At 41.3% G+C, this 25,649-nt stretch overlaps 1 protein-coding gene across 1 annotated transcript in view; it reads left to right on the forward strand.

Annotated features, from left to right (window-relative positions):
• Positions 1 to 25,649, forward strand: part of LOC124803212 (DNA-dependent protein kinase catalytic subunit-like) — a 561,762-nt gene that overhangs the window by 44,035 nt on the left and 492,078 nt on the right. The window contains exon 2 of the mRNA XM_047264427.1: positions 15,821 to 15,990. Coding sequence (XP_047120383.1) covers positions 15,925 to 15,990 — 66 coding nt within the window. The 5' untranslated portion in view covers positions 15,821 to 15,924. The remainder of the gene's footprint in view (positions 1 to 15,820; positions 15,991 to 25,649) is intronic.

Consider the following 25,649-nt stretch of genomic DNA (forward strand, 5'->3'; position numbering starts at 1 on the left):
GCTCTTCAATCCTGAGACTGGTTTGATGCAGCTCTCCATGCTACTCTATCCTGTGCAAGCTTCTTCATCTCCCAGTACCTACTGCAACCTACATCCTTCTGAATCTGCTTAGTGTATTGATCTCTTGGTCTCCCTCTATGATTTGTACCCTCCACGCTGCCCTCCAATACTAAATTGGTGATCCCTTGATGCCTCAGAATATGTCCTACCAACTGATCCCATCTTCTAGTCAAGTTGTGCCACAAACTCCTCTGCTCCCCATTTCTATTCAATACATCCTCATTAGTTATGTGATCTACTCATCTAATCTTAGGCATTCATCTGTAGCACCACATTTCGAAAGCTTCTATTCTCTTCTTGTCCAAACTAGTTATTGTCCATGTTTCACTTCCATACATGGCTACACTCCATACAAATACTTTCAGAAACGACTTCCTGACACTTAAATCTATACTCGACGTTAACAAATTTCTCTTCTTGAGAAACGCTTTCCTTGCCATTGCCAGTCTACATTTTATATCCTCTCTACTTCGACCATCATCAGTTATTTTACTCCCTAAATAGCAAAACTCCTTTACTACTTTAAGCGTCTCATTTCCTAATCTAATTCCCTCAGCATCACCCGATTTAATTTGACTACATTCCATTATCCTCGTTTTGCCTTTGTTGATGTTCATCTTATATCCTCCTTTCAAGACACTGTCCATTCCGTTCAACTGCTCTTCCAAGTCCTTTGCTGTCTCTGACAGAATTACAATGTCATCGGCGAACCTCAAAGTTTTTACTTCCTCTCCATGAATTTTAATACCTACTCCGAATTTTTCTTTTGTTTCCTTTACTGCTTGCTCAATATACAGATTGAATAACATCGGGGAGAGGCTGTAACCCTGTCTCACTCCTTTCCCAACCACTGCTTCCCTTTCATGCCACTCGACTCTTATAACTGCCATCTGATTTCTATACAAATTGTAAATAGCCTTTCGCTCCCTGTATTTTATACTTGCCACCTTCAGAATTTGAAAGTGAGTATTCCAGTTAACATTGTCAAAAGCTTTCTCTAAGTCTACAAATGCTAGAATCGTAGGTTTGCCTTTTCTTAATCTTTCTTCTAAGATAAGTCGTAAGGTTAGTATTGCCTCACGTGTTCCAACATTTCTACGGAATCCAAACTGATCTTCCCCGAGGTCTGCTTCTACCAGTTTTTCCATTCGTCTGTAAAGAATTCGTGTTAGTATTTTGCAGCTGTGACTTATTAAACTGATAGTTCGGTAATTTTCACATCTGTCAACACCTGCTTTCTTTGGGATTGGAATTATTATATTCTTCTTGAAGTCTGATGGTATTTCGCCTGTCTCATACATTTTGCTCACCAGATGGTAGAGTTTTGTCGTGACTGGCTCTCCCAAGGCCATCAGTAGTTCTAATGGAATGTTGTCTACTCCCGGGGCCTTGTTTCGACTCAGGTCTTTCAGTGCTCTGTCAAACTCTTCAAGCAGTATCATATCTCCCATTTCATCTTCATCTACATCCTCTTCCATTTCCATAATATTGTCCTCAAGTACTTCGGTCTTGTATAGACCCTCTATATATTCATTCCACCTTTCTGCTTTCCCTTCTTTGCGTAGAACTGGGTTTCCATCTGAGCTCTTGATGTTCATACATGTGGTTCTCTTATCTCCAAAGGTCTCTGTAATTTTCCTGTAGGCAGTATCTATCTTACCCCTAGTGAGAAAAGCCTCTACATCCTTACATTTGTCCTCTAGCCATCCCTGCTTAGCCATTTTGCACTTCCTGTCGATCTCATTTTTGAGACGTTTGTATTCCTTTTTGCCTGCTTCATTTACTGCATTTTTATATTTTCTCCTTTCATCAATTAAATTCGATATTTCTTCTGTTACCCAAGGATTTCTACTAGCCCTCGTCTTTTTACCTATTTGATCCTCTGCTGCCTTTACTACTTTATCCCTCAAAGCTACCCATTCTTCTTCTACTGTATTTCTTTCCCCCACTCCTGTCAATTGTTCCCTTATGCTCTCCCTGAAACTCTCTACAACCTCTGGTTCTTTCAGTTTATCCAGGTCCCATCTCCTTAGATTCCCACCTTTTTGCAGTTTCTTCAGTTTCAATCTGCAGTTCATAACCAATAGATTGTGGTGAGAATCCACATCTGCACCTGGAAATGTCTTACAGTTTAAAACCTGGTTCCTAAATCTCTGTCTTACCATTATATAATTTATCTGATACCTTTTAGTATCGCCAGGATTCTTCCAGGTATACAACCTTCTTTTACGATTTTTGAACCAAGTGTTAGCTATGATTAAGTCATGCCCTGTGCAAAATTCTACAAGGCGGCTTCCTCTTTCATTTCTTCCCCCCAATCCATATTCACCTACTATGTTTCCTTCTCTTCCTTTTCCTACTGACGAATTCCAGTCACCCATGACTATTAAATTTTTGTCTCCCTTCACTACCTGAGTGATTTCTTTTATCTCATCATACATTTCATCAATTTCTTCATCATCTGCAGAGCTAGCTGGCATATAAACTTGTACTACTGTAGTAGGCGTGGGCTTTGTGTCTATCTTGGCCACAATAATGCGTTCACTATGCTGTTTGTAGTAGCTAACCCGCACTCCTATTTTTTATTCATTATTAAACCTACTCCTGCATTACCCCTATTTGATTTTGTATTTATAAACCTGTAATCACCTGACCAAAAGTCTTGTTCCTCCTGCCAGCGAACTTCACTAATTCCCACTATATCTAACTTTAACCTATCCATTTCCCTTTTTAAATTTTCTAACCTACCTGCCCGATTAAGGGATCTGACATTCCATGCTCCGATCCGTAGAACGCCAGTTTTCTTTCTTCTGATAACGACGTCGCCTTGAGTAGTCCCCGCCCGGAGATCCGAATGGGGGACTATTTTACCTCTGGAATATTTTACCCAAGAGGACGCCATCATCATTTAATCATACAGTAAAGCTGCATGTCCTCGGGAAAAATTACGGCTGTAGTTTCCCCTTACTTTCAGCCGTTCGCAGTACCAGCACAGCAAGGCCGTTTTGGTTCTCCTTGTGCATGATTAATTTTATTATCATGAGATACCTTTTTTAATGTTGTTATTGCATCAGGTTCAGAGTTGTCATTAGTTGGTGACACATGGCTTTGTGTCTCTCAGAGAAATGGTTCCGCAGTATGGTGATGACCAGACTTTGTTAAAGACATTTTTTGCAGGCTCGATTGAAATATATAAACAACAGCGAGCTTATGGCACGCTGTCTTGTCACCAAACCAACCAATTCCCACATATTTCAAAGGCTGAAAAATATACAAAGAGTTGAGACATTAGTGGTGAACAGGAATAAAATCATAACTAATAAATAAAAACATATTTAAGATAAAATTAAGTATTATTTCACTATAATTCGTAGAACGGATATGAGACCTAGTAGCGAGCCCTAAGCAATAACGAGATGGCTGTCCGCCTTTCCAATATTTTAACAGAAGACAATCAGAATTCATATAGATATTAATTATGACATCGAAATAAAGTTCATATACTGCACAACAATTTACATTGCTGACTTCTTTTGAAATCCGGGCGAGCAATTTAACTGTCTTTGCCTTATTTCTAATAGCTCCAGTTAATTTCATGCCACATACTGGTAAGCTGAATACTTCCCATGCCCACGTTCTGTGTTGTCAGCCTGTCCAGTGATTCTTGTGTATCCAGCGTAGTCTTGCTACCCAGTTGTAAGGAAGATTAGTAGGAATTTGTTCAGAAAGCCACCATGAAGTATTGTAGTAGCAGCTGTGGGCCTCTAAGTGCAGTGTGGTGACATGTGGGCCAGAGTAACATATGCAAAAAGATTGTGAAACAGCCTTGCAATGCTCAGCAGAACCTGGCACCATGCAGTGATAATAGATGCAGCAGGGAGGACGTTGTCACAACAGAGCAACACCCTTGTTGTTAGGTATATAACTGGGGGCTGGGTAATAATGCAACAAAGGCACATCAGAGCCGTATAAATAGGTGTGAATTTTGAGACAAATTCAGAGTCTGGTAGCACCTCTGTGATGCCAGGTCGAGGCTAGACGACGAGATGACTAGGCACTACCAGCTGTAGTTGTGGATTTGAGAGTGGGGCGGGCCAGCTGCCACCTGCATTGAGTCTCCTTGTGGGACTTGATGCCACAGGCCACTGACCTGCCATCGAAACCTACCATCACCAGTTACCTGCCACGGGAGCAGCAGGTCATCTCCCATGCATGGCAGTCTCCATTCACATCGACAGTGGACATAAGCAGTGCCGGAGTTACTCGGGGTGCCTGTCCCACAGAGGAATGCCATTGCAAAAGAAGTAGAAGAGCACCATTGATGTCAAGGCCATTGCCTACTGTCTGGCTGCTGGCCATTGCTTGATGCAAAAGAAGTAGAAGAGCACCATTGATGTCAAGGCCATTGCCTACTGTCTGGCTGCTGGCCGTTGCTTGATGCAAAAGAAGTAGAAGAGCACCATTGATGTCAAGGCCATAGCCTACTGTCTGGCTGCTGGCCGTTGCTTGACTCGATGTCAGGAATGTAGGGCGCCTATGCGTGCAACTCTTCAGCATGATGTGTGTGTATAAAGTGGAATAAAACATTTCTCTTGACCACCTGTGTCGCTGGACCCATTGATAGTGATGTAAAATGCCTGGGAATTTGTAAGTTGGGGCTGATTCCCAGGATAAATGCCTGGGCAAATGCCGAAATTCATAAATGCTTGGAAATTTGTGCATTTTAAAGATAAGTTGATAAGTGATGCGTAATAAAAAAGTGAAGCTGATATTTTGTATTTGAAAAGGTGTTTTACAACACTACTTTTTTAGTGGTTGGGTAACCAAGTTGGATAAAGCTGCTCGAGAGTTAGGGAATGGGGAGAGGTATTAGGGGAAATAAATTGGACTCTGTAAACTTAACTTTTTACATCTTTAATGCGATAAATTCCTGAGGTAGTACAAAAGGAAAAGGGAAATGAGGTTCCATGCTTCTTGATAGAGCGTAGGGGAACGATGCGGGAGACCCGCACCACTGTACTCTAGGCAAGGTCCTAATGGAGGTGGTTTTCCGTTGCCTTCCTCCTACCTTAATGTGGATGGATGAATGATGATGATGATAATGATGAAGACGACACAACAATACCCAGTCATCTCGGGGCAGGTGACAATCCCTGCCTTCGCCGGGAATCGAACCCGGGACCCTGTGCTCGGGAAGTGAGAATGCTACTGTGACACTACAAGCTGCGGAATAGTACATAGGGGGGGGGGGGGGGGGGGGCAAACGATGCTCAAATTTGAAAGTAATTTTTGATGTAGAGTATAGTTCATATTAAGGAGCTGGCCTGTAGGTAGTATTTTAACTTGTACTATAGTACTGCAAAAAATTAAATTCTTCTTTCTCAGTGAATTTCATGATCTTCATAAGTTGAAGAATTACGGAGTTCTGACTTGGCCTCAGATTCTCCTGAACCTGATTCACCACTGACTCACTGACTGCTGGGTTCCTTTCCATTTTGTCTTTGCTTGGACTGTTCAGTAGGGGTTTTTACTTGACATCAAAATGATTAGGTTGTGTTCCGTCTGAAAGTGCTGAAGGAACATTCTGTACTAGTAGATGTAACTGGTGCTCCCGGAATTTTTATGGCAACTTCTGCCAATTCACAGGTTCACCTTAAATCTTGCCACTACAATAAAGAATGTACATGATGATTTTTTATCTTCCTGAGAATGAGGGCTCACTCCTTCCCCAACACATCGTCAGGACAAAATTCTTTGTTTCTCTCTATAATCAGCCAAGTTCTCTCTAACTTAAATAAGTTTGTCCAGCCGTCTGAATGATTTCATGATGCCTTCAGTTGTCATTCTCTTTATTTCATGTATGATTGTACAATTTCGACCTTAGGTCATTTTTCAAGTATTTTATGGATGATTGTATAGTAGTAGTATATTATGCCGCGTATGTCCTTGCTGCTATGACTGCATATTAACTTCATAAAAGAAATTAGAGAGATTTTTATATTTTAGGAGCATGTTACTTTCAAGCAGTTGTTGCAAAACACATTATATAGACACAAAATTGTACATGAAATAATGAGAACCACAGCTGAAGGCATCACGAAATCATTCAAAAACTTCATTACAGCTGCAGACCCCTATCACATTGAAAATTCAGTCCAGTGTTCTTTCCTGTGCCACAAACAAAGTTTATTGCATCAAGCATCTTGATAAGCTTCAAGATACTACCTTGTACTGATGGATTAAGAAGATTAGCTTCAAGATGGATAGAAGACACATTGAGTTCCTTCCTAGCTTGGAATTTAGATAAGATTGACTTTTCTTCTGCAGATTGCAGAGGAGAGGACACTAATTTCTCAGTGAGAACTACTACCAACTTATTGAAGTTTATGTGTGAAATTGAGGCTCATTTAACTCTGAAGCTGTAATCAAATGAATGATTTGGTTCATGAGCTCTTACCATTTTCTCAACTGTTGACCAGAAAACATCATCAGAACACTCTTCTTTTTTCAAGCTGTAGATACAACTGCACCTTTTTGTTTACAACTAAGCTTTGTAAGACAACTGTATTTGACTGCAAAACATTAAAGACAAAAAATATGGCTCCTCATATTGTCTTTCCTAGACGCTTAGTGAAATCATATCTTTTTTAACTATTTTGACAGCGTAAAATATCTGAGCACATCTATTTTAATAGGTGAACTAGGCACCCAAGTGGAACAATGTGAGGGTACTTATCATTTACCAGATTTAATGCAGCATCTTGAGCATCAGTTCTTTGTTATTAAATCCTTTTTATGTTAATGTGTTCATTTTATCTCCACAGCAGTGCAGTCATATGAAAGTGGATAAAGAAAGGAGCAGAGCAGAAAACTATAGTGTGGCTCAGATGTTGCTACATTTGATAGTAAAGCAGTTTTCTTTTCACTGAAAACAGTTAAACATTTAAGAATACATTTATGATCAAGAAACAGATGAATTCAGAAATAATTTGGTTGTCAATAATTCTTTAGTACTATTCAGAGATTTGACACATACTAGCTTACCAGTTTATCACTACTGAGCTGTTAAACACTGTGTGTGTGTGTGTGTGTGTGTGTGTGTGTGTGTGTGTGTGTTCTTAGGTGTGTGCGCTCCCGTGCATGTGCTTGTGAGTGTGAAAAGCGGCAGTATAAATGGTAAGCAGCTGTCAGCACCACGGCTCTTTCCTTGGTACAGCAAAGCAAGTTGGAATGCAAGTAAAAACACATGCTTCTCTCTTCGTTCCTTTCATTCTTAGTAATAAAGGCAATTAATGATACATATAGTTTTAAGTGCAAACGTATACTAACTTTTAATGTTGGGACTATCGTAGTGTCCCTTATTTTAATTGGTAAGTTATACATTCTACTTTAAAAAGTGCATTTTTTATAAATGCCCAGATTTTGGATTGCAAAAAATGGATTATCCTGACCAATCTCCAAATCTCCTTCCTGACTTTTGCCTGTTGCCCCTTCCCTGTTTCATTTGCCTTTATTTATGGATACCGAACTCTCATTATTGGTGAGAGGCTGAGTATTTTTATATAATTTCTTTGTGTGTTTTTGGTACTTGCATTGTTTAATTCATAAATTTCGGGCGTATTATAGTATTTGAGAGTGTAGCATCGCGGTTTAGTACCTGAATAGTGTAAATTCGCGTAGTCTCCTTCTGCCGCCGAGCAGTGTCAGCAATGCGCAAGTAGCAGCATTACTGCATTTACTAGGCAATCTTGTATTTTAATAACCGTTTAAATTTTGTCGATTTGTTTGCGCTCTCTGTAGATTAGTTCAGACATTCTTTGCAAAACAGTTTTTAGCATGGATAGGGACTGCAACTGCTGTGTTCGGATGCAGGCTGAGTTGGCATCCCTTCGCTCCCAGCTTCAGGCAGTGTTGGCTTCGGTCACACAGCTTGAGGCTGTTGCCAATGGGCATCACTGTGGGGGTCTGGATGGGGGTTTGTCGGGGACGGCCAGCTCGTCCCACGCATCCCCTGATCGGACTACGACTGTGGTTGCCCGGGATACTGCACACATTGAGGCTGATCCCTCACCTGTGGTAGAGTGGGAGGTCGTCTCAAGGTGTGGCAGGGGGCGAAAGACATTCCGGAGGGCTGAACGGAAAGCCTCTCCAGTTTGTCTGACGAACCGGTTTCAGGCTCTGTCTCAGGCTGATACTGATCTTCGGCCTCACATGGCTGCTTGTCCTGTTCCAGAGGTTGCCCCTCAGTCTGCAAGATCCGGGCAGTCGCAGAGGGTGGGCTTACTGGTAGTTGGGGGCTCCAACGTCAGGCGCGTAATGGGGCCCCTTAGGGAAATGGCAGCAAGAGAGGGGAAGAAAACCAATGTGCACTCCGTGTGCATACCGGGGGGGAGTCATTCCAGATGTGAAAAGGGTCCTTCCGGATGCCATGAAGGGTACAGGGTGCACCCATCTGCAGGTGGTCGCTCATGTTGGCACCAATGGTGTGTGTCGCTATGGATCGGAGGAAATCCTCTCTGGCTTCCGGTGGCTATCTGATTTGGTGAAGACTGCCAGTCTCGCTAGCGGGATGAAAGCAGAGCTCACCATCTGCAGCATCGTCGACAGGACTGACTGTGGACCTTTGGTACAGAGCCGAGTGGAGGGTCTGAATCAGAGGCTGAGACGGTTCTGTGACCATGTGGGCTGCAGATTCCTCGACTTACGCCATAGGGTGGTGGGGTTTCGGGTTCCGCTGGATAGGTCAGGAGTCCACTACACGCAACAAGCGGCCACACGGGTAGCAGGGGTTGTGTGGCGTGGGCTGGGCGGTTTTTTAGGTTAGATGGCCTTGGGCAAGTACAGAAAGGGCAACAGCCTCAACGGGTGCGGGGCAAAGTCAGGACATGCGGGGACCAAGCAGCAATCGGTATTGTAATTGTAAAATGTCGAAGCAGCGTTGGTAAAGTACCGGAACTTCAAGCGCTGATAGAAAGCACCGAAGCTGAAATCGTTATAGGTACAGAAAGCTGGCTGAAGCCAGAGATAAATTCTGCCGAAATTTTTACAGAGGTACAGACGGTGTTTAGAAAGGATAGATTGCATGCAACCGGTGGTGGAGTGTTCGTCGCTGTTAGTAGTAGTTTATCCTGTAGTGAAGTAGAAGTGGATAGTTCCTGTGAATTATTATGAGTGGAGGTTACACTCAACAACCGAACTAGGTTAATAATTGGCTCCTTTTACCGACCTCCCGACTCAGCAGCATTAGTGGCAGAACAACTGAGAGAAAATTTGGAATACATTTCACATAAATTTTCTCAGCATGTTATAGTCTTAGGTGGAGATTTCAATTTACCAGATATAGACTGGAACACTCAGATGTTTAGGACGGGTGGTAGGGACAGAACATCGAGTGGCATTATACTGAGTGCACTATCCGAAAATTACCTCGAGCAATTAAACAGAGAACCGACTCGTGGATATAACATCTTGGACCTACTGATAACAAACAGACCCGAACTTTTCGACTCTGTATGTACAGAACAGGAAATCGGTGATCATAAGGCCGTTGCAGCATCCCTGAATGTGGAAGTTAATAGGAATATAAAAAAAAGGAAGGAAGGTTTATCTGTTTAGCAAGAGTAATAGAAGGCAGATTTCAGACTACCTAACAGATCAAAACGAAAATTTCTGTTCCGACACTGACAGTGTTGAGTGTTTATGGAAAAAGTTCAAGGCAATCGTAAAATGCGTTTTAGACAGGTACGTGCCGAGTAAAACTGTGAGGGACGGGAAAAACCCACCGTGGTACAACAACAAAGTTAGGAAGCTACTGCGAAAGCAAAGAGAGCTCCACTCCAAGTTTAAACGCAGCCAAAAACTCTCCGACAAACAGAAGCTAAACAATGTCAAAGTTAGCGTAAGGAGGGCTATGCGTGAAGCGTTCAGTGAATTCGAAAGTAAAATTCTATGTACCGACTTGACAGAAAATCCTAGGAAGTTCTGGTCTTACGTTAAATCAGTAAGTGGCTCGAAACAGCATATCCAGACACTACGGGATGATGATGGCATTGAAACAGAGGATGACACGCATAAAGCTGAAATGCTAAACACCTTTTTCCAAAGCTGTTTCACAGAGGAAGACCGCACTGCAGTTCCTTCTCTAAATCCTCGCACAAACGAAAAAATGGCTGACATCGAAATAAGTGTCCAAGGAATAGAAAAGCAACTGGAATCACTCAGTAGAGGAAAGTCCACTGGACCTGAAGGGATACCAATTCGATTCTAGACAGAGTAGGCGAAAGAACTTGCCCCCCCCTTCTAACAGCCGTGTACCGCAAGTCTCTAGAGGAACGGAGGGTTCCAAATGATTGGAAAAGAGCACAGATAGTCCCAGTCTTCAAGAAGGGTTGTCGAGCAGATGCGCAAAACTATAGACCTATATCTCTGATGTCGATCTGTTGTCGAATTTTAGAACATGTTTTTTGCTCGAGTATCATGTCGTTTTTGGAAACCCAGAATCTACAATGTAGGAATCAACATGGATTCCGGAAACAGCGATCGTCTGAGACCCAACTCGCTTTATTTGTTCATGAGACCCAGAACATATTAGATACAGGCTCCCAGGTAGATGCTATTTTTCTTGACTTCCGGAAGGCGTTCGATACAGTTCCGCACTGTCCCCTGATAAACAAAGTAAGAGCCTACGGAATATCAGACCAGCTGTGTGGCTGGATTGAAGAGTTTTTAGCAAACAGAACACAGCATGTTGTTATCAATGGAGAGACGTCTACAGACGTTAAAGTAACCTCTGCGGTGCCGCAGGGGAGTGTTATGGGACCATTGCTTTTCACAATATATATAAATGACCTGGTAGATAGTGTCGGAAGTTCCATGCCGGTTTTCACGGATGATGCTGTAGTATACAGAGAAGTTGCAGCATTAGAAAATTGTAGCGAAATGCAGGAAGATCTGCAGCGGATAGGCACTTGGTGCAGGGAGTGGCAACTGACCCTTAACATAGACAAATGTAATGTATTGCGAATACATAGAAAGAAGGATCCTTTATTGTATGATTATATGATAGCGGAACAAACACTGGTAGCAGTTACTTCTGTAAAAAATCTGGGAGTATGCATGCGGAACGATTTGAAGTGGAATGATCATATAAAATTAATTGTTGGTAAGGCGGGTACCAGGTTGAGATTCATTGGGAGAGTGCTTAGAAAATGTAGTCCATCAACAAAGGAGGTGGCTTACAAAACACTCGTTCGACCTATACTTGAGTATTGCTCATCAGTGTGGGATCCGTACCAGATCGGTTTGACGGAGGAGAGAGAGAAGATCCAAAGAAGAGCGGCGCGTTTCGTCACAGGGTTACTTGGTAACCGTGATAGCGTTACGGAGATGTTTAATAAACTCAAGTGGCAGACTCTGCAAGAGAGGCGCTCTGCATCGCGGTGTAGCTTCCTCGCCAGGTTTCGAGAGGGTGCGTTTCTGGATGAGGTATCAAATATATGGCTTCCCCCTACTTATACCTCCCGAGGAGATCACGAATGTAAAATTAGAGAGATTAGAGCGCGCACGGAGGCTTTCAGACAGTCGTTCTTCCCGCGAACCATACGCGACTGGAACAGGAAAGGGAGGTAATGACAGTGGCACGTAAAGTGCCCTCCGCCACACACCGCTGGGTGGCTTGCGGAGTATAAATGTAGATGTAGATGTAGACTGTGGCGTTGCACGCCCAATATTACTGATACTGATGGTTAACTTCTGTTCTTTCATTAATCAGTGTTGGACAATGTCGGTGTCACACACCTGGGCAGTAACTTATTATTTAAGTACAAAATATTTAGGCACTGCTGCTTAGCAGCTTACAGCCTGCAATTAACGTTTGACCAGAGTCAGTCTGTATGTTGGTTGTTACCATCAGCTGCTAAGTTTTTGCTAACACCTACCTATGTGAAACGATGTCTTTTATCCCACGTGTAGATATTAATTATCTGTTACCTGTAGCCAGTCTGGATACTTGTATCCAATGTGGAATATGACTGTGGGATGCATACCCATTCATCATGCCATTAGCATGGGATACATACCCATTCATCATCCCATTAGCTGTTAAGTAATCTTAATGAGACAATATTCTTCACTTCATTCATAGGCAGAAATGTATATTTATGTGTGCAAATGTAACCTTGACTTTTTGTTATGACTGTGACATTACACGCCCAATCACACTGATTTTAAATGTTATTTATGTTTAAATGCCTAAATGCAAATTTGACCTAATGCCAGTAAAAAAATATATAATTGAGGAGTGTGGCGTTGCATGCCCAGTCTTGCTGATACTGATGGTTAACTTCTGTTCTTTCATTAATCAGTGTTAGACAGTGTCGGTTTAACACACCTGGACAGCAACTTAATATATAGATGCAAAATATTTAGGCACTGCTGCCTTTCGTTCTTTCAACCATTATGTTTTACTAAGAATATGTAATTTGACACAATATATGTGCATGTACATTGTTCCTTTGTATTTATGATGTTATACACCAAATTTATAAAAAGCTCCTCGGAAACCTAACACTAAACTTTACACTTTTTTAGTACCATGATTAACATGTTAAATTATGTTAAGTTACTACCTGTATGTTCTGCAAGGCTTATCCAGTTTCTAACCACCCTAAGCTACTTTTGTTTAATGCTATCTTCATTACTGCTACTAATGCTATGTTAATTCAAATTCATCTACTTTTAAGTTTTTAGGTGCTGTTGCTTTTACTGATGCTTAGTCATACTGATGTACTCTCCATGATAGTACAGATCTTTCCTGTAAATAGCCACACCAGATAATGTTTGAGGAATGTATTCAAAATTGAGAAATAATTTTGCTGAGTAATAGCTAGTCTTTCTCATGGGCTCCAAATCTGTTATAAGGGTATCGTTCTCGGCAGAAGTAAGTTCTTTACATATTATGCCACTAAAGGTTTTAATTGTTATATTAATCTAATTCCTAATGTGAAGGTAGCAACTGTTATGTATCTATATTTCCACGTGCGCATGCACATGACCTTTCAGCGGTGCTTGGTACACAGCTGCTCGCCGCGGTTTGTTCCAGCACAGCTCTCACGGCCTACTGACCTTGTCCGCGCAGTGGGGCCAGCTGTTTCTCTTCAGCCTAAGTAATGTAGATTTATGACTGGTTACTACGGTGCTACAGTTTTATACTTGACATGGCCAAACTTTGGCATGCAATAGTTTAGTGTCACTGAGGAAGGCCAAATTATTTTGGCTGAAACCTGGGTAAAGATTGGTTTCTATTTGCAACTGAGGCTAACGTGTTACATGTTACACCGATGGCTCAATGGCTGATGGTCACGTAGGTTTTGCGTATGTTCATAGAGGACATATTGAACAGCACTCCTTGCCAGATGGCTGCAGTGTTTTCACTGCAGTGCTGGCGGCCATATCTTGTGCCCTTGAGCACACCCACTCATGCCCTGGTGAGTCATTTCTCATGTGTACTGACTCCTTGAGCAGCCTACAAACTATCGACCAATGCTACCCTCGCCATCCTTTGATAGCGTCTATTCAGGAGTCCATCTGTGCCCCGGAACGGTCCCGTCATTCAGTGGTTTTTGTGTGGACCCCAGGACACCTCGGAATCCCAGGCAGCAAACTTGCCGACAGGCTACGTGGAAACTGCTTCTGGAGATGGGCATCTCCGAAACTGACCTGCGTTCTGTCTTATGCTGCAGGGTTTTATGGCTTTGGGAGACGGAATGGCATAGCAGTACGCACAACAAACTGCATGTCATTAAGGAGACTATGAATGTGTGGCAGTCTTTCATGCAGTCCTCTCACAGGGAATCAGTTGTCCTCTGCTGGCCCCTCATTGTCCATACGTGGCTAACACATATGATGTCGCGAGGACCCACCTCAGTGTCGCTGTGGCTCACAAATGACGGTCGTCCACCTCTTGCTGGACTGCCCACTTTTAGTCGCTCTGTGGCGGACTTTTAACTTTCCCAGCACCATGCCTTTGGTGTTGGGTGACAATGCCTCAACAGCAGTTTTAGTTTTACCTTTTATTCATGAGGGTGTGTTTTATCATTTGATTTAAGTTTTAGCGCATGTCCTTTGTCCCTCTGTGTCATTCACCCTAGTGCTTTTAGGGTGGAAGTTTTAATTTGTTGCAGAGCGGCTGGCTTCTCCTTTTTATTCTCATGGTCAGCCAGCCATGGTAATCTGCTCTCTTGTTTCAATCTCTTCTACGTGTTTCTTGCATCTCTCTATGGTTTTCTTGTCCGATTTTGTCCATTTGAGTGTTTCTTGCCCTTCTATCATTCTTGTGGTTTTCTCCTTTCTTCCAGCTGTGTTTTGTATGTCTCGTTATTTTACTCCCACCCATGTGGAATTATTTTAATCAAAACGAGGGACCAATGACCTATTAGTTTGGTCCCTCCCTCCCACCCCCCCCCCCCTCCCCCCTCTTTTAAACCAACCAATCAACAGTCAAGAGAAACCTTATTCTTGAGGTATTGGAAGCAATAAACATTGGTTCAAAACTGCTGGACCGGGCACACACTATTCATGTGGTTGATTTAACATTTCTGCTTCAAAATTTACAGAATACAAAGTGTATTTGAGAGAACCAGCTGCCCCATCAACTAAACTTCTAGCCAATTCCCACCAAAACAGACAAATAAGAGGAGGGAAAAATTTCATTAATAAAAGAGCTTGTAGATTGCATTGGAGCATAAATGCATTGACTCTGCACTTGAAAAAACTGATACTTTTAGCTCTTGGAAGACCTTTGTGTTCAGACGCTATTCCAAGAATTATGACTTTCCTGTTCTAAGTGTATAAAGTCTCCACAAAAGAAGGCTGCAGTAGGGAGAGATCCAAATCCTGCATACTAATGTTGATAACAGCTACCACAAGCAGCAATGGGTATAAGAAAAGGCCACCAGTTGTCTGTCATGGATTTGGAACTAATTTCACTGATGTAAGTAATTGGAAATAAAAACTGGTGCCTATTTTGGACTTTCACTCACCCCCCTATGATTATCAATTACATTGATTTAAAAGTTTTCTGCATTCTCCAGTTGAAAATGACTGAAACTACTTGGTGAGTCGGTGTAAGGGCTAGCGATGAATACATTCTAAGGAAAATGTAGTTTTTCAAAGCAGCAGACAGCATTTTAATGTTATAAATAGCAACCAATATCCTTAGAAAAGTATAGGTATTATCTGACAGGCGTGTAAACAGGAATGAAAACTTTCTAGCTTTTGGATGAATCCTTTTTCGAGCTATATTACACATACACACAGCATGTGCTTTCCTCCCCACATGTGTGTGCACTGTATTTGTTTTGCTTCTTCTCTAATGACCTGGTCCTTGGTGAAATAATAACTCTAACTTTCTCTTAGTTGATGATGCAGTATTTTGAACAGTGTATTGTATATTTTATAAGGTAGGTAATGTGTTGTTTCTGATGGAATTTGGGAGTGTGATGGGAACTCCAGTTCTACAAGACTCTGAAAGCAGAATATGTAATTTGAATAAAATTATACACATTTCAGATAAATGATTCCTAGTGCTCGAAAAAGTTGTAGACAATGGAAGTTTGCTAATAAGGCGCTTGCCTTGGCGGTCTAATCTATCTCTTTTTCAGTAATGTCATATGCATAATAACACATTTAAAAGTACTCCTGTTTTATGTATTTTGGCTGTACTAAGTTTTAAATTGTGGATTTTTCCAATGTCATGTTTCAGACCTAGCATTTGCCATAATATTTTCGGAAAGGATTGGTGTGCTAACGTTTCTAAAGAACAATGTGAAAGATACAGGCTTTAAGGATGGTGTCTCAGAGATTTTTATGCTGCTTCAGAACTTGCTGGAAAGTTTTCCAGAAAGAATTTCTTCGTATGCGTGCCAAATCAAGGTAAGAATACATAAAAGATGCCATATACAATATGCATGTCACTTCTTTTCTGCTGCAAAACACTTAAGAGGAAGAACGGAATAAAAATATGCCATATTAAGTAATAACAAAATTCTTTTCACTTGTTCTTTGGGATGGTTGACAGTGTATGTAATGTATCGAGTGGATAAAATAAAGATTGCTATTGAAAAGTGCGCAAATGACAGTGTCACTGGAAGATATGAGTGCTGCTGGTCATGTTCCATTCCCTTTAAAATTCAGTAGCAATGGAATTATGGACTCTGCAGGATCATGTGTAAACTGTCAAAACTTTTTACCAATTGATAAGTCCTAAGAGCTGGTGCATCTTTCCTTCCATTAGCATTTCAACATTCATTATAATTGATAATTGCTGTTTGCATCTGTGGCTGAAAATGAAGTTGAAACTTTGAAGAGGAGGTACATAGAAAGGCTGGGTGGTAAAAAACTTTGTGTATGCCTGAAAACAGAAAGTGTGCAAGATAAGCTATCAGAACCTCATGTTAATTAGCTTGCTGGCATAGCACTACACTTGGCATTTTATGTGGAATGGTCAGAATAATTTTATACGATAACCTACCAGTTCATTTGTTCAGAAGTAAAATGTTACAGGCTTGTAAAGAAAATAATGTGTTTTAAAGATTGTTCTGTGAATAATGTTTTAATGAGTGAGAAAGTATTGTTCCAGATATTATGTTACATCACTGAGAAGAGCTTAAGGTTTTGGCAAGTGCACTGCAAATATAAAGGCAGCATAAGTAAAAGTGTAAAGGCTACATGTGAGTTACATAATTTGAATGAAATCGAAGAAGATACAGAGATAGTGTACAAAAATGTTTAAAGCTACTGAAGCGTTTGTATCTGGCGCTATTGGTGGCCAGGTGAAGCAAGCATGCCATCATAGTCTGCAGCTAGTGCACCGGCTGGCAATTATGAACATGTTGGGCTGCTGCCAGTGGTGCCTCATCCACTGGCATCTTCTCCACTGTACGCAAACCTTCTTGAGTCAGAGCAGCTCCTTGCCAGTGTGCATTTGGTTGTTAGTGACAGAACTCTGCACTTGTTTGGTAAATACTTGTGCGAATGTTTCTTTAACCCTATCATTATTGGCATGCAGTTATCAGCTGATGTAATTTTTGCACATGTAGTGGTTGCCAACAGTTTTGGTGACAGTGTTGTTCATTCTGTGCATGTCTTTCTCAAGTAAAGTGGATCCAGCATTCAGTTGCTAGAACAGCAGCAACAGCTTGAGAAACAACAGCGGCAGTTAGATGTGTTTTGTCAATTATTTATAAATTCACTGAAAGCACCCCAGCCACTGACACCTAAGTACCTGTTTGCTCCTCCAGCTTTTCCACCGTTACAAGAAGCAAAGAAAGATTAGGACATATACATGTGACTTCTGCAGCAGCATTTTGCAACTTTTCAGGTGGATGATCCATTCTTGCAAAAAGCTTTTTTTCTTGTCATTGGTTGTGCCTGAAATGTTTCATTTGCTTCAAAAACTTGTCCCATTGAAATATTCATCAGCATTGTCATTTTCTGAAATGTGTGACTTGCTTATTACTTACTACCTTAAGCAAACCCATGTGGTGGTGGTCCTGTTTGGAGTCCCACCAGTGGCAAAAGAAACCAGGACAGCCCTATCAAGTGTGGGTACCCAACTTCTATGGACCAGGTAGGAAGAGTAAATTTGTGTGTGCTCACTGCCAGCACTCCTATAATGATTATCTGATTCACAATGCCGTCGTCTATTCTGCTGCAGATGGAGAGGTCCATTGGGAGGTGTTGCGTTTAGAAGATCCAATGGTTAAGGAGATTTTGCCTGTCGCTACAGTTTTTGAAGTGGTGCAAGTCGCTTCTGAATAGGTTGAGGATGTCATGGACATTGCGTCATTGTGCTCATTGACACAACATTGTCAGCATTCCCAGACTTCCTCAATTTGTTCCTCCAATTCAGTCAGGTCGTAATTAGACTTTACTGTTTTCCATAGCAGTTTCCCATCGTGTCCTGACTATTAATGTGATAAACCCTGCACACTGCTACTCACATAGGTGCTCAGTATGTGCCGCTAGCCATAAAAGAGCCAATGTGGCCATAGTCTGTTGAAGCTCCTGTGCATGTGGGTCTTGATAGCAGATGTGGAATTCATGGAAGTGCATAATGTTATGCCAGTCCATGGCCATGAGCTTGATGTCCCCAACAAGATTTATGGTATGCAGTTGATTCAGCAACAACCGTTCTGTTTCCAGGTCAATACCAGGTCCTTTATGTCCCTTATGAACCTGGAAACATATCGTCATGTGGCTCGATCTGCTCTCTGTCTCCTCCACAAATTGTCATTTGGTCGGTTATGGAAAACAACCCATTCCTGTTGAAGGAGAGTTTACGATTGACATCAAGTATCAACTCGTCACAAGAGTGACCAAATTTTTGTCAGTAGACATTTCAACATCGGAGAACATTTTTGGCCTTGATGTATTCCACAGTCTTTGGGTTTCAAATTGAAGACATGGTATACTGTATTTACTCGAATCTAAGCCGCACTCAAATCTAAGCCGCACCTGAGAAATGAAACTCGAAATCAAGGAAAAAAAAATTTCCCGAGTCTAAGTTGCAACTGAAATTTGAGACTCGAAATTCAAGGGGAGAGGAAAGTTTTAGGCCGCACCTCCAAATCGAAACAAAGTTGGTCCATTGTAATATGAAACACAATTTAGGTCGAATGAATGACGATACAGCTACAGTTGTTTGGTTCGAGTCGTAAGCTTAGCAGTTAGCTTTACCAGGTAGCCATTGCTATGCATCAGGCGTCAGGCGGGTACCCTTCCTTTTTCGCATGCTTCGTCTGGTTTGAATTGATTGCTTATTTTTCTTTGATCTGATAAGTGTCGTTCTCTTTGTTATAGGTGTTTACGTCACTCTAAGCTGAAAATGCATTACTGTACTGTGTCATGCATTGTTTGTCGTAATCAGTGTTTATGACCTGTCGCCGCTCGCGGCATGGCTTGCTCTTGTGCACGCTACCGCCGCTTTTTTTTTTTTTTTATACTGCTTTCTTTGATAATGATCAACAAGAACCAAATAATAGACTGCATATGATAGAAGATGTTCTGAACGAGACATTAGCGGAAATTTTTCTCCATTTGAAAATCTTTGAAGACGCCTCTTTAGTACATTAAATTCTGCACAGAACTTAGTCATCTTAGATTTAAAAATCTAGTCAGTTGTCGTGCTTCATTTCTGACTGTATCACTATTAGGCATAAGAATAATACGAATATAAACATGACATGATATGTATATTCTTCCACCTTTGCTGTTGTCTCACTCTAGTTTCGTAGTTTATTAGGCAGACAGGATTTAAATGAGATAGCAGCAAACACGAAAGAATATATGGCAAAATGTTTATATTCGTATTATTCTTATGGTAAAGAGAATACTGCATGTGATTCACAATTCATAATAGTTCCTATTAGCAACCATCTCTTCTCACAGGTAGGAAAAAAATTCAGAAATCAGAATGTAGAGTTGGCCATATTGACAAACATCCCAAACAGTCTTGCCAGTCAGATTTTCGTAGTACATTGAAATGCTGCTGCATTCGAAGATGAACAAAACGGAATTTGTATTTACTTCGTTGAATAATGTATGAAAATGCAGTGGTCGAAACTCGTGGCGGAGAAAAAAAGCTCGTCTTCCAACATCTTTTTAAATTTATTTACTGATGCAGAGGTTTTGGCGCCAGTATCTATCTTTGTGCCTGCAAAGCATGCCTGCATAGCGCTACATATATTCGACGGCAGAAGTTAGTTGTGGCGGCACCTACCAACATTTTTCAGAACTTCTGCTTACTTTGCACTCGATTCTAAGCCGCAGGCGGTTTTTTGGATTACAAAAACCGGAAAAAAAGTGCGGTTTAGGTTCGAGTAAATACGGTATGTTGTTTCAGACACTTTTCCATTACAGGAACTGGACAACATCTGCTGAAAGTTTGGTCCCCTTTCGATAGGTTGCAGGGCCTAGATATCACCTCTAGTCAATGGGCTATGCCTTTTGGCTCTCATTCACAAACCTTCAGGGGGTGCTTCATACATGTTAAGATTTCAAATCAACCATTAATTCTCGGTTGGTAGTGGATTCTTATCCAATTCTACAGACCAAGAAATGCTTGTGAAACTGGTCTGGTGAATGTTTTTTTAAAAATTTCTTTGGCGGAGTCATATCTGGATTCTGCATCTCAACACATTTTGGTTATACTGTTACACATGCTTGCCTTTCGGCGTCATGAGTGACCCCACTATTTTTCAGCAGTTCTTAGAACAAATTAATACATGATATCCCCTTTTGTGCAAACTGTGTAGATGACATAATTGTCATAGGCCGTCATGGCAGGAATATCTTGAATACCTTTGGACTCTTTTTCCCTAAACTGCAAGAGGCAGGCCTTAAGTGCAACCTGTGGAAGTCAGTTTTTTCACGTGGGAGAAGGATATGTGGGCCATCTTCTTTTGAAGGATGGTGACGTTCCTACACAGCATCATCTAGTGGCTATTTCCAAATTGATCATCATGTCCAGCAGGTGATGGAAGTGCTCCAAGTCACAGCATATTGCATAGAAGTAGTCAATTGGCAAGATCCAGTGCTCATTTTGTGTTGAAAGGTTGGCTTGAACAGCTACCTGCTGAGGGGTTGGGCTCATCCCGCAATTTTTTCCTGGCACTGGTTGATAGAGACTACTTCTTAGTGTAGATTCAGACGAAACCTACATTGTTATCCCACTGATCCTACAACCTTGGATTCATGTGCTTCTCCACTATGGCTACTGGGGCATAAACTGCATGAAAATGTTAGTGAGGCATCAGTGGCACACTCTCAATGTTTAGTAGTGATGGATGCACTGTCAAATTATCCATAGGTCATGTGCATGTGCTCCACCTCAACAGAAGCTACTGTGTATGCTTTAACACAGTTTTTGTGACCAAAGGATTGACATGGATAATTGTCTCCGATAAGGCCCACAGTTTGCCTTGGCAATGTTCTGTGATTACTGCATTTGGAACAGTATTACTCACCTCACGTCTGCACCATTTCACACCCAATAGAAAGGTGAGGCAAAACATATGGTGCATACATTTAAGATGCAATTGGTAAAGTGCTTGGTGGATTCGCTTCCTGATACAGTATTACCTCTGTTCCTAAGCACCTACAGGACCAATCTGCTGAATGACCGGAGCCCAGTGGAGGTTCTCACAGCCAAAAACCATGGATTCTGTTACACCTTGTTAGTCCTGCGCCATGCCTGTGGCATGGTGGCACCCTTTCAGATATGCTGTGAGTGATCCAGTCTGAGTGCACATCTTCTGTCAGTGGCCGGGACGGGCATTGGCTACATTTTGGAAGGTGCATGGCCGGCGAATGTTCTCCATGGCTGCTGTTGGTGCTTCACTTTTTTCCTGTCAGAATCAACTATGCCCTCAGTGGGGCAGTGACCCACCTCAGCCACAGTGGACACCGTCGGAGGGCCTCCCTATAGGTGCTGCCCCCTCCCAGGGCCTGGGTGCCATGGGGAGTTCTTCACTGGATGGTCGATGGGCTTTGACCACATTGAGATCAAGCTGCTGCCTGCCCTGGAACTTCAATCGGTGTCTTGACAGGGCTGCCCGGATGCCACTTACTCATGGGAGCACCTGGTGGATGTTCCCCTGTCTCTTGCCACTGTATGGCATACGGAATCCCGACATGAGGGGTTGTCACTGTGGCCAGTGCACCTTCTCCAAGCCACTTCTGCCCATGTATTCCGCCAGTTCTGAGACAGCTGACTGCCTATCCCTGCAAGGGCGATGCCTCTTCAGATGCTGGTGAACCGATGGAAACCAGCGCTGTTGCCATGCAGCAGCTTTTTTGCCGCTGCAGTCACCACTGTTGGTGGTGTGCCAACATTCTGCCAGCAATGATTCTATCGGCGTGGTCATCCTGTGGTGCTGACTCTGGAGGGAGGGATGTTGTGGTGCGTCCACACAATCCACCACTGCAGCATTTGTATCCAGCCCCAGCAGTGGATGGGTGAAGTAAGCACTTCTGTCGTCCACAGCCAGCATCCTGAGCAGCAGTTATGAACACATGCGGCTGCCGCCAATGGGGCCTCATTCAATTTCATCGTCTCTGCCATTCACCAATGTTCTCGAGTCAGACCAACTCTGTGCCAGTGTGCATTCAGTTGTCAGTGAAAGGAATCTGTACTTGGACAGTTAATAGTTGTGTTAATGTTACGTTAACATTGTCATTATTCAGCGTGCAGTTATCAGCTGACATAATTTTTGTGTGTGTAGTGATCATCAGTAAAGAATACAGATACAGCAGAGACACTGAGGGGAAAATAGAATTTTTTAATTGTGGTATGAGTAGTAAATGAAGTTCTTAATATACAAAAAAAAAAAAGGATAGAAAATAAAGTGAGACCAAAAAATGCCTGCTTCATGAGGAAAGACAGATCTTCCATTAATAAATTAGTCAGTCACTAATCATCAATAATTGTGAGACTTGTTACAATTAGTGGCTTACAGATTTTTAGTTCTCCCATTGTTACCAATAAAAAGATTTAGGTTGCCATAGATGAATGGTGAACACCATTCTTTATCTATGTAGAAGGCAGAGATGACTGTAGATACTGTAAGATAAGTTAAGTTATACTAATATGACTGAAAAAGAGAGAAAAATTGAGCCTACAGTGATTGAAATGCAAGCAATATTAAAAAGGGGATGAGAAAGTTATAGGAATATTATAATGCTGTACATTAAGAATAATCAAAAGTATTATTTAAGAAGTCAAAGGATGGTTCAGTGCAGGCTTGATAGCACAGTTGCTGATTTAAATACTATTGAAGCTAGAAAAAGTCTGTTATCTGGTACTGAAAAGAGGATGTTGTTCATGGACAGCTATGGATTCATATTTTGGTGTTTTTTTCATTGGTTCTTTGTCAGTGAACACATTGTTTTCATTGTATGCTCTTCCTTCTCCTCAGTTTTTGGCTGTACAGTCTTGCTCAATATACAGTAAAACTTGCTCAAACTGGAATTGCCTGGTACTAAAATAATTTCCCAAATTGGAAAAGTTTCTGGATTATGCAAGACTCACTGGGCTATGTAAAATTTGTCAGGTATCGTGCACAAAATTACAGTAAAATTTTTTAATTATGCATATACTGTGCTTATGTACTTTCACTCCAGCACAGTAGATGTTCATTTACTGTATGTTGGACAACAGAACACTGGACTGTTACACTAATTGGTAAATAACACGGCATTTCTATATTTTTACTCAAACTTTAAATTTGTTTATTATTGTATGTACATACATATTATTCTCATGTTTATTTGTTTTACATTTCAATTTTTTGCCACATCTCAAGGATGGAAACATGTTTTAATTTCCTGTTCAAAATGGTTTTTTCTAGGCAATTTTTTTGCACCATACAATAGTTCCAAAAGTTGGGAGAATTTGTGTGTGCTGCAAATTGCATAACACAGTTTAGGCATGCAATGGCTTTTTCAGGCATATTAATTTTTCTAGGGCATCACTTTGCTCCTATTCTTCTTCCTTTGTTTCATCATCATCATCATCATCATCTGTGTTGCAGATTTCTATTAAATTTGTTGCAGACGTGAAAGTGGAGTGAGTTGACAGAAAGTCATCACTTTGAATGTAATCATCTGCACTACATGAAATGCTTCGGGTTTTCATTAGTTTGCTGCATTTTCTTGAACTTCGATGGCCACAGAAGCGTCTTTTTCTTGACCCCCAAACCCCACTTTGTTGAAGCACTTGATGACAGTTTTGGGTTTTATTTCCTTTACTGGCAAGCCAATTCAGTTTACTGCATTCAGGACAGGAACTGACTGAGAAAGAGCAAATTCACTTTCGGCTTCTTCAACACTAAAAATAAGGGATTGCATCAGTAATCACCTATAATGACACTTGAATGTTTAAAGAACACAGTGATCCATGGGCTGTGTGAGGCTGGTTGAACCTGGAGGGAACCGAGCCAATTTCATATTTGGTAATGTTACTTTCAGGTAGCGGGTTGCATTGTCTAGGAAAAGGAGTACTTGGCAATTTCCTTTTTTCATTTTGGCATTGAAAGAGCCCAGCCATTCTTCCATAAGACCACTCACCATCCACGCCTCTTTATTGCTTCGCCACGTGACTGGAAGCTTACTGATGTCTATATTTTTAAAACAACGCAATTTTGCCACCTTTCCAATCACCAATGGCTTCTCCATTTCACCTAACATGTTTCCACACAGCAGTACAGTCTGTCTTTCCTTAGACATATTTCTGCCTGTGCACTTTTGATCTCAAATTGTTTCCACACAGCAGTACAGTCTGTCTTTCCTTAGACATATTTCTGCCTGTGCACTTTTGATCTCAAATTGTTTCTCGTCATTTCCGTTGCATACTACCATCCCCAGATATTTAAACTCTTCTACTACCTCACATATCTGGTTTCCAATATGCAGGGTCTCCTTCCTTTGTCTTGTAATTTCTTTGTACCCTCATATATTTGCCTGTAGGTCATGTTTTAAACAACAGAAATATGTTGTATCAGCTTAAACAAATAAATGAAAAAAGTGGATGGTGATTATGTTGGAAGAGAACAACATGTAAAAGTTTAAGACAAAAAAAGAAATCTTCATGAATGTGACATGGCTGTCAGTTTGTTACATTCAGCAGTGATTCTCTTCAAATGTTCTCCTGTGTGAACATGATGAGGCAGAATTAGTCTGCGAAATACAGTATGTTCTTCGAGCTCTACAGATCATGGTCGTTATAACAATCCATTGTATTATCTTGTCCTTCTATGGTAATGATTGTAGCTTATTTTGATGTGGTAGTGATCTTTATTGTCTATAAAGATTGCTTTGTAAATTTCTACAAACTTCTGCTTTAAAAGTTTCAGTTATTGTTAATAAAAGAATTGAAGCTCAGAGATTGGCCATGTAGCTTGTTTACAGAGAATTTTTAGAGAATCAGTGTTGTGAATGAATACAGAATTCACCTAAAGACTTTTTGTTGGTTGCTTTGCTGTGGTTTTCATAAGGTCCTAACTAAAACACAATGCTTGAACTTTTGGTTGTCAGAAACCTTCAACAAAGACTAGGTTTGCAGACTTCATCATGTTCGTATTTGTCAGAAATGATTTATTGAAGGCTGACCAAAATGGGCTGCTGTTAAAAAACATTGATGCTGTGTGCAACATGATTGAAGAGCAATGACATGTTACTTACCATGAGAGAGGCATCCTTTAATATGCCAAGGGTGGTAGTACACTCGACCAAGAAAGAAAGAAAGAGAATCACTTATTTCTTTGACTACACTGGGCATGTCATGACTATGGCTTTAGAGGATTGAAAAATATTTGATGCTAAATGATATGCAGCAGTTTTCAGTTATGTTTAGAACGTGCAGCTGATCATCTTTGCATCTGGACACTTGCATGACATCTTCAGGGTGAGTCACCAAAGAATTAAATCAACTGCTCACCTTGAACAATTTATCATCATGCTGTATGCGTTTTGGCCATGCTTCGTGGTTGTTACTGCAAAACTGGCCACTTTGCCAGCAGCAAACTCCCTTGTTG

The sequence above is a fragment of the Schistocerca piceifrons genome, chromosome 1 (genome assembly GCF_021461385.2).
Source record: "Schistocerca piceifrons isolate TAMUIC-IGC-003096 chromosome 1, iqSchPice1.1, whole genome shotgun sequence".
Classification (NCBI taxonomy): Eukaryota; Metazoa; Arthropoda; class Insecta; order Orthoptera; family Acrididae; genus Schistocerca; species Schistocerca piceifrons.